The sequence below is a fragment of the Achroia grisella genome, unplaced genomic scaffold (assembly GCF_030625045.1).
Source record: "Achroia grisella isolate CSIRO2021 unplaced genomic scaffold, CSIRO_AGI_Agris_v1 utg2506, whole genome shotgun sequence".
In the NCBI taxonomy this organism is placed as follows: Eukaryota; Metazoa; Arthropoda; class Insecta; order Lepidoptera; family Pyralidae; genus Achroia; species Achroia grisella.
The window spans coordinates 811,656-827,558 of NW_026712741.1; the positions used below are offsets into that span (position 1 = coordinate 811,656).

The 15,903-nt window shown below is 34.2% G+C and overlaps 1 protein-coding gene across 1 annotated transcript in view; it reads left to right on the forward strand.

Annotated features, from left to right (window-relative positions):
- Nucleotides 1-15,346, forward strand: part of LOC131842807 (lachesin-like) — a 163,948-nt gene extending 148,602 nt beyond the window's left edge. Inside the window, exons 10-11 of the mRNA XM_059191374.1 lie at nt 4,701-4,856; nt 14,997-15,346. Of these exons, the coding sequence (XP_059047357.1) occupies nt 4,701-4,856; nt 14,997-15,073 (233 nt within the window). The 3' untranslated portion in view covers nt 15,074-15,346. The remainder of the gene's footprint in view (nt 1-4,700; nt 4,857-14,996) is intronic.
- Nucleotides 15,347-15,903: the final 557 nt, after the last annotated feature.

A 15,903-nucleotide genomic window follows, 5' to 3' on the forward strand; every position in this document is an offset into this window, starting at 1 on the left:
GGTACATTGTTAGCAATGGGGTCTTCAGGCCATATTACTAACAATCCCCTTTCCAATAGGGGATTGGTATTATTTGTATTTTATTTTTGTGTGTGTATTTTGTGTCTGTACGTACTAACGTTAATTATAAGAAATCAGTAATACTAACAAAATGGGCAAGTAAGCCTGAAAATGAATTATTAAACTTCTAAATTTAGTAATGACATATTGTAATTTAAATAATGTAAATTAAATATTGTAATGGGTGAAAACTGTGATTGGTACAGTTTATGCTGTAAACAATATAAATGACGTAGTGGAGTAACTTGAAACAGTCATGCTCGCTATAAAGTTCAAACTTGTGGGTGAAGCTGTAAAGGCCAGCTACGGCCAACAGCATTAGAGTAGTCCGAAAAAAAAAAAAAGGCGTGGTGGACCGGGTCGATGTGCTCCCTCTAATATGGTTGAGTGCAATGATGGCTGGCTGATCCGTCATACTCGTGATCGGGTGCTGCTTGTGGGGACTGGTCTGTTCAGGTTGCGAACACTGATTAGATTTTTTGATTTTTTTGATTTTTTTTTATATAGCATATGCTGGTGGTCTCTCTATTCTCCCAAATTTGAATTTAAATGAAATAGTATTATTGTAAATACGTACAACATTAAAAAAAATACGAGCTGAGTTTCTTGTCAGTTCTTCTCATCTCGAAATCATTCTGAACTGACGGTAGATTTGCAATATCATAAGAGTCTATAATAGACCTACATGAATAAAGATATTTTTTTTTTTTATAATGTGAATCTCAACGAGGTGCGTGGATACATTCGTTGTAAATAATTATAAAACACTAAATTGTAAATTAAATCGTAATTATATATATATATATATTCAATAAAATGTCGATATAATTAGCGGTGTAACAAAATATTGAAGCACATTTGACAATCGTAATCATTAGAACACTGCGTTATATATTTAAATTTGTGAACACTGTGTTGTGAACACTGAATAAATTTTTTGTTCTTTGCGATAGCATATGCTGGTGGTCACTCTATTCTCCCAAATTTGAATTTTAATAACTGTATTTATCATAAACATGTTCCACTATTATTTGAAAAAAAATAAGCTGAGTTTCTTGTCGTTCTTCTCATATATATCCGAACTGACGGTAGATTTGACATAATATCATAAGAGTCTGTAATAGACCTACATGAATAAAGATATTTTGAATTTTGAATTTGAATTTTGAAAATATTATGAAGTAAATAATCGAGAAGGTTTTAATACCTATTTTTGTTGGAGTTTCCAACAATTATTATTATTATTTTATATACATATATTTTATTTATTATTATTAAAAACCATGTTCGAAATTATATACTTTAATCATGTGCTTTTCTTGTCGCTTGATCACTGATTAATAAGTCTTTCAAATAGTTCAATAAACCGACCGAAGATATTTGTTTTCTTGTTTTATATGCCTAGTCCTTGTTAATGTAAATATAATTAAAATAATATTTATTTAACAGAACAACACATAAGTTTCTTGCTCATTCTTCTTGTGATGAGTCTGCATTCCGAATGAGCGGTAGAATAAAAAATATGATAATTCCAAAGTGCTTATATTAAGTTTATTTGAATAAAGATTATTTATATTTCTATTTATATATTCAGTCATTATTGTAAAAATAGAAATAAAAATAATTAGGATTAGGCATGCGGCAATCAACATAGAAACCGCTACGCACTTAGTCTCCGTTCAATCAGATAACATTGTCAGCGCTATGAATTTTAAGTTAGATATTTTCTACAAAAACATTACTATCATTTATAAATTCTTCAATTTTATAATAAGCTTTTTTACAAAGAAAACATTTTATGACACTTTTGAATTTTTTTTCTGACAAATTGACTACAGACTTTTGCAGTTTGTTGTAAAACATTACATAATTTCCATAACACGAATTTCTAACTTTCGTCAAACGGCACTTAGGTAAAACTAGTTTGTTGATGTTACGAAACCTTTTATTAGTGTAATCACCTACTTTTTTAAAACTGTTTTTTTCTTACATATTCATATGTAGATCCAGTTTTTTTCGAATTATCTTACACGACCCTTATTTTATTTTTACGTATATAGATGTTTAATATATACTCCTACACTTATGGTTAAATTTGATATAAAGCTTCACATAAAAACAACTGAGCTTTGTCTACCTACGCGTAATTTTGAGGTTACGTAAATAACATACACCTTGGAGGCAGATAACGACAGCAATGAAATGTGATAATATACGCAGATTATAGGAAACCATGTCTTCTCACACTTAACTAGTCAACGTAAAATCAAATATCATGTATGCCAGGAAAAACATTAACAGTTTTAAAAAAGTAGGTGATTACACTAATAAAAGCTTACGTAATGTCAACAAACTTTATTTTTCTAAAATAAAAGTACAGTAAGTTACTCCTTATTACATCAGCTACCTGCCAATTAAAGTCCCGTTAAAATTTCAGAGATTAGTCGGAACAAACAGACAGACAAAAATAGTAAAAAGTGTAATTTTAGTGTATGTACCGTATTTATATTCATATGCATGTAGTAAAAAATGGCTATTTCAGTATTACAGACAGACACTCCAATTTTATTTATATGTATATGTAGACGTAGACAGTGGCAAGCAGGCATACGGCTCATCTGATGGTAACCGGTTACCGTAGCTTACGGCCGTCTGAAATGATTAATTACACATCATCATCATCATCATCGCAGCCCGGAAGACGTCCACTGCTGGACATTAATTACACATAACACCATCTAATTTAAAATTAATACAAGCTTTTACTACCAGCATTATAGTACAACTGATAGACTAAAATAATTTTATTTTGAATATATAACTTACTAGCTGTCCCGGCAAACGTTGTTTTGCCTTAAAATAAAAAAAATATTTAGGGGTGGACTACCCCTAACATTTAGGGGGATGAAAAATAGATGTTGGCCGATTCTCAATACGCTCACAAAATTTCATGAGAATCGGTCAAGCCTTTTCGGAGGAGTATGGGAACGAAAACTGTGACACGAGAATTGTATATATAAAGATATACAAAAAATACATCTAAACCAAAACACATAAATATAAATGTTTGTATCGTGCAGGAATCGAACCCTAGACTATTAGAAGGTGACGCAAGTACCCACGGTCGCTAAGTTAGATTAGAATTTAATATTCAGACCGTATGTAAGCATTTCATGTAATACATCGTATGGAGTGCAGTGGAAAGCAGAGTCTCTTATCTGTAACTAGATAACTGAAACGAAATTACTAATCAGGGAGAATTACGTTTGCTGCTAGCCTTAACTTATTTATACTAGCTGTTCCCGCGACTTCGTTCGCGTGGAATTTTTCTAAAGTAAAAGAATTTTTCTAAAATTTTGGTAGCATAAGTTACTCCTTATTACATCTATCGGCCATTAAAAGTCCGTCAAAATTGGTCCAGCCATTTCAAAGATTAGCCGGAACAATCAGACAGACTAAGAGACAGACAGAAATTGTAAAAAATGTTATTTTGGTGTATGTACCGCATTTATATTCATATGCATGTAGTAAATAAAGGTTATTTCAATATTACAAACAGACACTACAATTTTATTTATATGTATAGATATAAAATTCTCAAGATGATCGATTTTGATAAAATTTTATTATTCAGGAGGTCTGAGAATCGGCTACTATCTATTTCATATATCATACCCCTAAGTGATAAGGGTTGTTCACTCCTAACATTTATTTTTTGGACAATTTATTATTATTTTATTATGTTTTGCCATTAAAAATAGAGAAAACTCTAAATTTTCACCCTTCTTCAGTGGATGTGGACCATTCTTACTAGACCGACTTCATAACAAAATCTACTATATCGAAATTTATATAACTCAAAGGTGACTGACATAGTGATCTATCAACGCACAGCCCAAACCACTGGACGGATCGAGCTGAAATTTGACATGCAGGTAGATGTTATAACGTAGGCATCCGCTAAGAAAGGATTTTGATTAATTCTACCCCCAAAGGGATAAAATAGGGGATGAAACTTTGTATGAAACTTTGCCAATTTTAAACCGATCGGGCTGAGACTTTGCATGCATAAAGCTACTATGACGTAGGCACCCCCTGATAAAGGATTTCATAAATTCCACCCCTGAGGGGATAAATTAAAGGGAATAAATTAGGCTAGTCTCTTTATAATATTACTAAGTAAAATTATTTCCATGATTACGCACAGATACTATTATCATAAGGAATTCTAATTTTTTTTAAAACAAAATGCAGTAATTGTTAATTACTGTATTTTTTTTTAATCAGGTAATTATTTCAGTTAAACCACTAAAAATAAATAATCATAATCTTAAGCTCATTTCTCATAGTATATAAATGTCATTTTCATTAAGCAATAAACATGTTGGTTCTATGTACCTAACATGTGGCTTTACTCATTGGGCTTTATTAACATCTTAATTATTGCATAGTGTATAATCAATTTCATCTATTACTACCGCTAAGCAGCTTACTTTACAAAAAAGATTTGTTTTGGTATGGAAAATGTGAAAATATTGCAACCGAGAATACGTTACAAATGAGAATACCATATCAACAAAACAGTAAGCTGCTTAGTAGGACAGGTAAGTGCCATACATTAAAGACGAGGCGTGTTGCAGGCGCTCGCCGGGCGAATGTTAGTCGCGCAGTGCAGCGCTCAGAGCCCAGCGCTGGGACTGAGAGGCCCAGCGTGGTCCGAGCGCAGCTCGACCGCGCGCCTGAGAGAGACGCCGCGCACCACGTGTACCGACAGCCGCACCCGCACCACGTCTCAGGTAACAAATTGAGTTGGAAATTGTGTGTTGTGCCATTTGTAATTAGAATGAGAATTGTGTAGCAAAACCTCTCAATTTGTTCGATATCCATTAATCATTAAGTGCCTTCACCATTAGTCATGCTTTGATTTATTTCATAACTAGCTGACCAGAGCAACTTTGTCTGCATCATACTTACTTGTCATTTATAATTATATTTCGCCCGATTTTCATATATTTTCTTAATTATAGCCTATATGCACTCACTCGCACGACAAATAGCCTAAGTTACTCCTTATTACATCAGCTACCTGCCAAAAATGGTTCCGTCAAAATCGCTCCACCCATTTTAGAGATTAGCCGGAACAAACAAACTGACTGACAGACAGACAAAAAATGTAAAAAATATTATTCTTTACTACATGCATATGAATATAAATACGATACGTATTCATATGCATGTAGTAAAAAACGGTTATTTCAATATTACAGACACTCCAATTTTTTTATATGTACAGATGAAGTGACTAAAATTATTTTTAATATTACAAGTATATAGTATTAAAATCCTATAAGATTTTTTTACAAACTTATGGCCCACCACACCACATGTCCGGACATTTTGTTGAGCAGGACTTTTCAAGATATTCAACCAAGACAACCACTCGACCATCAGCTTCTTAAAATTATCATATGATAGTTATGGTATTCAAATAAATATCTTTATTGAATATCGCTATTTTCAAATGATTTCAAATTCAAGAAAAATATCTTTATTTATGTAGGTCTATTACAGACTCTTATGATATGTCAAATCTACCGTCAGTTCGGAATGATTTCGAGATGAGAAGAACTGACAAGAAACTCAGCTCGTATTCTTTTCAAATTAATATTATACATGATTACAATAATACAGATTCATTTTTAAATTCAAACTTGGGAGAATAGGGTGACCACCAGCATATGCTATTGCAAAAGCAAATAGTCTAATCAGTGTTCGCAACCCAACCAGACGATGCTTTCACATTTATACTATTCTGTCATTAAAATAGATTATTGTAGCACACGTCTGGACGTGTTGATTAACTATTTATAGAAACAAAGTAATTTTCAGTGTAATTGTATGGACAGCGAAATGTAGCTACTATTATATTTATTGGAGTCTCTTAACCGCATGCATTCTTGAATCCACTTTGCAGTTTACTCCGCTTTTCAGAGTTTGATCGCCATTTCAATTTTCTAGATGTAGATTTTAAGAAATTTATTCAACTACTGAGAGTACTTTATACAATCTTTTGAATTGAATTATTACTTAAATAGCTTCTGTTTGTTTAACTGTAACTGGGATAAAATAGGGGATGAAAGTTTGTATGAAACTTTGTCAATTTTAAATCGATCGGGCTGAGACTTTGCATGCATAAAGTTACTATGACGTAGGCATCACCTAAGAAAGGATTTTGATAAATTCCACTATTCCTAAGGGGATAAATTAACGCGAGCGAAGCCGCGGGCAAAAGCTAGTCTCTTTATAATATTACTAAGTAAGATTACTTCCATGATTACGCACAGATAATATTATCATAAGGGTTTCAATTTTTTTTAAACTAAATACAATAAATGTTAATTACATTACATTTACATTTGTTTAATTTACCATTACATTTATTCGAGTCTCTTAACCGCATGCATTCCTGAATCCACTTTGCAGTTTACTCCGCTTTTCAGAGTTTGATCGCCATTTCAATTTTCTAGATGTAGATTTTAAGAAATTTATTCAACTACTGAGAGTACTTTATACAATCTTTTGAATTGAATTATTACTTAAATAGCTTCTGTTTGTTTAACTGTAACTGTAGTAAATAGGGGACAGTCCAATTTCAGAATTTCCTCCCGCGTACTTAGGTTGTGGAATGAACTACCTGCTGAGGTTTACTCACGGGACTACAGCATGGGGTTTTTCAAGAAGGGTATATTAAGACGCGCATGTGATGCCCTTGGTGTTACAGGCGTCCATAGGCTACAGTAACCATTTACCATCACATAGCAAAGCCTATCACAAAACGATTACTTGACTGACGAGCGTGCATGGCAATAGTTGTTCATGTACGAGATTTTCATTTAATATTACACATAGACGCCTATATAAATATACATTGTAAATAAAATGGCTTTAAAAAAAAGTAATTCAATTGAATTTCTTGCCAGTTCTTCTCAATTAAATACGGTAGGGATAAAATTATAATGTAAAAAAATTGACGTTCATAAACGGCTAAAATGTCCTATATGAATAAATGATTTTTGAATTTGAATTTGAATTTGATGTTTGTTTGCCACCATAGTACTACAAAAATAGGTGACGATCCACCCTAAACTTTATCCATCCACACATAAAGTGGCACGTGTAACTGTATTTAAGAAAGTGTATAATATGTATGTGGATGGATGGAAAGGGAGAGGACGCGCTAAAGAAAGATGGATGGATTCTGTGAAAGATGATATGAATAAAAGAAGAGTATGTTCAGATATGACGACCGATAGAGAGCAGTGGAAGAGAATTACATACTGCGACGACCCTAAATAATGAGATAAAGGTAAGGCAATGATGACTCGTGTCTGTAATTGTAAGAAAACCCCTCTGAAAGGGCTTAGCTGATTCTTATTAAACATGGTGTGTGATCAATAGGACTGAGATAAGGATGTTATCTATTTTTCATACACTACCCCTAAGCTGATAAGTTTGTCTGTATGTCTGTTTATTCTGGCTAAATTCTGAAATGGCTGGACCGATTTTGACGAGACTTCTTTTGGCGGGTTGCTATGTAACTGAACGTTTTATTGTGAAAATAAACACTTTATTAATTTAATTGCGTGATCAATAAGCTTAACATTACAATTTTCTATACTCCTATCACTAAACACGAAGATAGCCATGAACGAGTAACAGTGTTACCATTACATGTTTTTGAAAATTAACCACATTATTGCCATATCCTCTTATAATTATACTTTTTTAAAAATTAATATCAACAGTAACCCACCCCAAATTATATATTTAAGACAACTTTATTTTAATTTTTTTAAAATAATTAATAATCCTAATTTATTACTAAACTAGCTACTCGCCCTGGCTGCGCACGGATGTACATGTATTATATATATAAACCTTCCTCTTGAATCACTATATCTATTAAAAAAATCCTGTTCAAAGTCTGTTGCGTGTTTTTAAAGATTTTATCATACATAAGGACGGACAGATAGCGACAGTGACTTAGTTTTATACTAGCTACTCGCCCCGGCTTCGCACGGATGTACATGTATTATATATATAAACCTTAAAAGAGAGGCTTCAAAATCCGTTTCGTAGTTTTAAAGATTTACATTTACATACATGAGCATACATAGAGACGGACGGATAGCGACAGCGACTTTGTTATATACTATGTAATGATAACCCTAAATTTTCACCCTTCTACAATCAACCCCTTTTTATTAGCGATATTAAATTGTATGCCAAAACAACGTTTGTATGATCAACTATATATTGTTCTACAATCTGTACAAGGTTTATAAATCTGTCTATTTTAAGCACAATATACTGACGTTTAACATATCTTTCTAACACTAAAATCATAATTTCAAATATTCGAATAGTGTTATTTTCTTTCATAATACCTAACGTTTGCGCGCCAAATACACTAAAAATAAAAAAAAGAATCCATTCGTAGCCGAACCTAATTACATATTAATAAGTATCCAATACATAAAGCCTGATAAAAACCTACAAAGCGACACAACAACGACTGGAACGAGCCTTTGTATTCTATATAACAATATAGTGCATTATTAAAAAAGTCTCTGTTACTCGTGCTAAAAAATAAATGCGTTCCAGATAGACGCGGTGAAATGGGTCGGAATATGTGAAGAGTGTTGCTGACTCGTGCCAATTGTCTTATGTCTCGGCATTTTTGCTTTTATCTTAATGGAAATGCAAGCTCAGTGGATTACGTCTTATCTATACTGTCATATGTTAGACACGCCAGGTGTATGAAGTTATAACTCTACTAGATCAGGCGGAAGAATTGTTAGTAATGTAGACTAATGATCCTATTGGTGGTAATGCACCATGTCAGGTTGACCTCCACGCGGTTACCCTTGGAAACCATCGTGATAAATTGTTGGTGAATTTGTCAGGATGGGCTGACAGATCTGACCTCATGCTCATGTTCATCATCCTCCACTGGTGCCCCGCCAGCGTAAACCGTTAGCGCAGGCGGGTGCTACATTCCATTATCACCCATAAAAAAAAAACTCTACTACATCATAGTAAAATTTTAAACATAGTAGCCTAGGCCTAGTAACCTAGGCTATATCTGTCATAGATTTTTGGAAATAACTACCAATTCAAATTCAAAATATCTCTATTCATATAGGTCTATTACGGACTCTTATGATATGTCAAGTCTACCGTCAGTTCGGAATCATTCAGAATTGACGGTAGATTTGACATATCGATATTGTGATTCCAATAGTAATAATAATAATAATCACAGGACAATTCACACAGCGCCATACTTATACGCCGGTACGCCATACAGTACTAGATAACTGATACAAATACATAGATTTTTTTATTCGTAAATACATACATATTATACATAGAAAACACCCAGATCGATACAAACAATCATACTCATGAATACAAATGTTTGTGCCGTGCGAGGAATCGAACCTGCGACCACCGGACGTAAAGCGGGTTGCTAGACCGCTAGACCATCGTCAATAGTATTTATATATTTAATAGTGATTATATATTAAAAATTTATTATGATAGGTATATTGATCATAGATTTTTGGAAATAAATAGTAGTGCGTATATGTTAAAAAAATATCATGCTCTAGTAGAGTTGCAACTTAGATATAGTATAAAATCCATGGAGCAACAGTTATAAATCTTCACATAGTATAAAATGAAGTCTTCCGCTGTATTTTCGCTTATCTATTAACCTACGCAACAGATTTTAATGCAGTTTTTAGTAATAGATAGAGTGATTCAAGAGGAAGGTTTATATCTAAATATATATAACTCAAAAGTGACTGACTGACATAGTGATCTATCAACGCACAGCCCAACCACTGGACGGATCGGGCTGAAATTTGGCATGCAGGTAGATGTTATGACGTAGGCATCCGCTAAGACAGGATTTTGATTCATTCTACCCCCAAGGGGATAATTAGGGGATGAAAGTTTGTATGAAACTTTGTCAATTTTAAAACGATCGGGCTGAGACTTTGCAAGCATAAAGCTACTATGACGTAGGCATCCCCTAAGAAAGGATTTTTATAAATTCAACCCCTAATGGTATAAAATAGAGGATAAATGTTTGTATAAATATTTTTAGAGTTTGTAGGCCCTAATTTTTTACACACGCTAAACAAAAGTAAAGCCGCAAAAACTACACCTAATTAATAATAATACTTACTACTACCCGAGCGAAGCCGCGGGCAAAAGCTAGTGTACTATATATGTACATGCGTGCGAAGGTGGGACGAGTATTACACATAAATGACACATGTTTTTCAAAGTTGTTTTCTTTGGTTTTCTTTAGATTCTTTGGATTCAAAGTTACAACCTATCGGTATTAAGTCGGAGTAGCTAATTACTATGCCACGATGTTCTCAATATATATTTAAAATAAATAATAATCTTAATAATATTATAAACGCGGAAGTTGAGTGTGTATATCTACACGCACTCAATAACTTGTTACTATTATTTATTATAGTAACAAGTTATTAGGATATTTGTTACTCTTTCTGCTAAAAACTACTGAATAGATTTTAATGAAACTTTACAATAATATAGCTTATACATACGACTAACATATAGGCTATCAATTCCATGCAGATGATACCGGGCACAGCTAATAAGTACGTAATAAAACTGGAGATTAAAAACAGCAGCCAGAAACTAGTCATTATAATTTGTCTACATCACATTTCCCTCGTTTTTGCATTTCTCATTGCAGGTCCGCTCCTATTGGTCGTAGCATAATGTTACATATACTATAGCCTTCCTCGATAAATGGGCTATCTCTAAACACTAAAGAAACCCAAATCGGTGCAGCAGATAAAATGATACAATGACACAAACATTATAGAATACTTAAAAAAAAATAAAAAATCTGAATAATAGTTCCGAAGATACAATCTCATAAACTCACAAACTTTACCTATTTATAACTAAATGTGCCCACGACTTCGTCCGCGTGGTGTAGTGACATGGACCATATAATGAAAGAATATTCAATAATCTCAAAATAGCAAAAGAAAAAAGTCATCGTTCTAGCTTCAAAAATGACTATTTTTCGTCCCCATTTTATTTTACCCCCTCAACGATAAAATTTTTACAAACTTTGAATGTTATATTTATTTATATTTAATCAAACGCCCTATTAAGTTTCATTCTTCTAACATTAAAATGACGATACTTCCATACAAACTTTCATCTCCCCTTCCAATGCCTTACAATCCTTTTATTGCATAAAAAAGTAGCCTATATCTTTCCTCCGGGTCTAGACTATCTGTGTACCAAAATTCATTTAAATCGGTCCAGTACTTTTTGTGTGAAAGTGAAACAGACAGACTTACTTTTACGTTTATAATATTAGTAAGAAGTAAGGATATTAGTATAGATAGTTGTGTAGTTGTCTGTATATTGTTGTATGAAATCGATAGTAGTGGGACTCTGGTATGCTAGCGTTAGATTAGAAGTTGGAATAAACCCGGACAAAATGCCATTGTCTCGAAGAATGTACGCAGTTATATAGCGCATTGCCAATATGTACATTGTACATAATGTATTGAAAGACAGTATAAACAAACAATAGGATATACTGTTTTTATGTTAATGCGACGACCTCGGTAATCTAGCGGTCTAGCGTTACGGGTACTAGATAACTGATACAAGTACATAGATTTTTCCACATTTACATACATATTATACATAGAAAACAGCTAGACCGATACTCATGGATACAAATGATTGTGCCGTGCGAGGAATCGAACCCGCGATCATTGGACGTAAAGCGGTGTGCTAGACCACCGAGCTCGTCTAATATCTAATAGTTTTAATAATTGAATGTAACAGAACCTAATGATATATAACAAGAGATACGCACATCTCTTAGCAGGACCGCTTGCAACAACTTTTACTATTTACTATTCACAAAGGATTAGCTCTGAATTTCAAAACAGTTAGGTCTCGTGTCACCATCCACCACGGCTCGTGCGGTCGGCCCCCACCCCGGCTCCTACCCCCCAAGTATACATTAAACATTCAACGAGTTCACATACACTTTAACCCTTATAAATATTCAGTGCACAACGCACACAATCAATTCTTACTCGAAGGAAAAAGTGTTTGAACAGTCGAATAATATCATATCACAAAAAGCGACGTTTGAATGAATATTAGACCATGAAACTTGCGTACGCGATGGAATTTGAACTGGTCTCTTATTTGCTAGCCAAATTACGCGGGCACCAATACTATAGTAAAAATTACAATAGCCGCGAGCATAAAAGCTTATCAAGTTTTACTATCGGAGCAAAAATAGCGACTGAATTCGAAGAAATTGTATTCGAGTCGAGACTAGTGTTGCCAGGTCTGATTTGTTTTAAATCGGTACATGAGGTCGAAAAAATGGGGATTTTTTTGATGATAATGGTATGGTGCACCTGCCTGCGCTACCGGTTTACGCTGGCGGGGCACCAGTGGAGGATGATAGAACGAGAATGAGGTCAGGTCAGTTAGTCCATCGTGATAAATTCATCTGGAATTTATCACGGTTTCTAGGGGAAACCGCATACCTGACTTATAGCAATGGGGTCATTAGTCCAGATTACTAACAATTCCCTTCCACAAAATCGGGATTTAGGGTTGCTGATCGGGATAGCAGGGACGATGGTTTCCAGGGGGAACCGCATGGAGGTAATATGACATGGTGCGTTGCTAGTAATGGGACCATCAGTCTAGATTAAACAAACAATTCCCTTCCCCCAAAATCGGGATTTAGGGTTGCTGATCGGGATCAGGGACGATGGTTTCCAGGAGGAACCGCATGGAGGTAATATGACATGGTGCGTTGCTAGTAATGGGACTATCAGTCTAGACTTCCCCCAAAATCGGGATAGCAATGGGGTCATTATATGACATAGTGCGTTGATAATGGGACTATCACAATTCCCTTCCCCAAAATCGGGATTTAGGGTTGCTGATCGGGATAGCAGGGACGATGGCAGGGACGATGGTGGTTTGGGACTATCAGTCTAGATTAAACAAACAATTCCCTTCCCCCAAAAGGGGGAACCGCGATGGTTTCCAGGGGGAACCGCATGGAGGTAATATGACATGGTGCGTTGCTAGTAATGGGACCATCAGTCTAGATTAAACAAACAATTCCCTTCCCCCAAAATCGGGATTTAGGGTTGCTGATCGGGACAGTAAACAAAAGGGGTTCTTAAGTCTTTATTTTATTGCGTTTTAAACTACTAGTGCAAGTAAAGTATTATATTAATTACCAAAATTTAATATGTATTTAATCTTACATAACAATTAATCAGTCCTGTCTAATCTAAAGACTAGATTATGAAATCAGACTTTAGATTAGATCTGATTAAGAAATCAGACACTTAGCGTCCTGAGGTACATATCGGGACGCGTCCTCAGTCCCCTAAAAATGGGGAAGTCCGCAAATCGGAACACCTGGCAACACTAGTCGAGAACGCAGTGGGGCGGGAATGATAACTTGCAAGTCTACGGCCCAGTGGCTCCGCGATGATATAATTTAATACAAAAACTTGTTAACCCGCTCGCGATTTTACTTCACTAGCTGAGCCTGTGACTTCGTGTTCTTATAACTTTTTGTTTGTAAATGGAATTAAATAAAACTTTAAGTAAAGCTACCACGTTGCATTAGTTATGCGATTTTTCGCATCCACATTGGTTAAGCCGATAAATATACAAATATTCTAATAATCTTTCTGTTCGATTCTATTATGTTGATATGTTATAATAGATATTTTCATACGTACAGTATGTATACATTTTTGATATTTCTTATCAAAATTAGTGCACCGCCAACAATCTTTCTCTGCACCACTCATGGTTGCCTGGTAGATAACGCCGCTAGGTGTTAAGTCTGCCATATGTACACATTGTTTCTGTGCATTGAAGTTAAATAAATAAATAAATATATTTAAATTCAGACAGCGATCAGCTAGTTGTTTTTAAATGTTTTTGTTTATTTATATTATTAACAATCTCTTAATACGATTTATTTTAAATATAAATGCGAAAGTTTGTAAGTATGGATATTTGTTACTATTTCTCGCAAAAACTGCTGAACGGATTTTTATGAAACTTTACAGTAATATAGCTTATACATACAGAATAACACATGGGCTATATTTTTTATTAAAATTTAAAGCGAATGACCGCGGGCGCAGCTAGTGTAATGAAGGTATTTACGTCTCTCGACGTTAAATAGACTATTATATTATTCGTGTTAATACCCAATTAACAATATTTATAACAATATGTCATATTTTTTTCCATACGTTTTATATACGTTACCATACATTTCCTAGCAATCTGCAGACTTCCTCTCTTTTAGTCTTTATTAAGACTGTGTATAATAAATCTACAGCTCAATTAATCACACATTCTACAGCCCATTCATTTTCAGATGTTATTTTGTGAATTTCTTCAATTTTTTTTTATACTACATTGTTGGCAAACAAGCATACGGCCCATCTAATCGTAAATGGTTTCCGTAGATATATATGCTATAGATGGCTGAGATAATAGGGGTGTCACGTGCGCGTTGCCGACCCTTAAGAAACCTTACTATACCCATAATTAGTAAAAAATCACGGGACCTTACCACGTTTTATATTTATTTACTGAGTTCTCGATATTTCAGCAGTGTATCTACCTAAATGTTAAACGTGGTAAGATCTCGTGATTTTTACTAATTATGGGTATAAATAATGACCGCATCAAATTTAAAACTTAATATACCCTTCTTGAAAAGCCCCATGCTGTAGTCTCATGGGAAAATTATTGAATATCTGTATATGTTATGGTTAATTTTGTTGCAGGTGCAAAACAAGTCCACTGTTGGCGGCAGTCCTTCCTGGCTATCATCGTGCTATTTCAAATGGATCTTATAGTTTGATTTTATTTATAAACCTGAATATTTGTTATTGCATTATTTGACTTCTATAATAATTATAAATATATAACAATTTCGTGAATTGTCACACACAACACAGACATCAGGCTTGGATCGATGAAAAAATTGTTAAATTTACATTTGTTAAAAAGTCCATTGGCATATTTTTTTTTTTATTGGATTGCTTGGGCTATTGTCAGATGTGTAGCACCTGTAGCACTGCGACCTACATAGATCTATTGTGCTCGCCCTTTTCAGAGTTCGCTACCTAGACCCTTCAGGGACAAGAATTGAAGGATATTCATAGGAGCGATCGTTTTTTTTATATACATCATCAAAATGTAAACTTTCCAAAGGAGATATTTCGTTTACAAGACAAACCACATAGGATGTGAATCTTCAGCTCTTCTCTTCAATTTGGCAGAATTAAATTTAAATTTGTTAAATCTATATAATTATAGAATATTTAGTCTTGAAAGATAATTTTTTTGTTGTTGTATACATCATCATAATCAGCCCACTCCAGTCCACTGTTGGACATAGACCTCTCACAGGCACACCACTGAGTGCAATCTTCAGCCATTATCGTCCAGTTATCCGCAGCCCTATGTATGCCGTCGCTCCACCTGGCTGCATGGCGTTCTACGATACATACTGTTTTAAATTTAATGCATTTATAATTTATATGGACAATTAGGAAAAATTAAGGTTGTTACCACATTTTTTTTTTCGAGTTTCCGATATGTCAGCGTAGTTTCAACCTCCATGATCACAGGTAGACTGTCTACCATCTACTCGCTGCTCTTCTTGATATTTCAGCATACCGGCATATC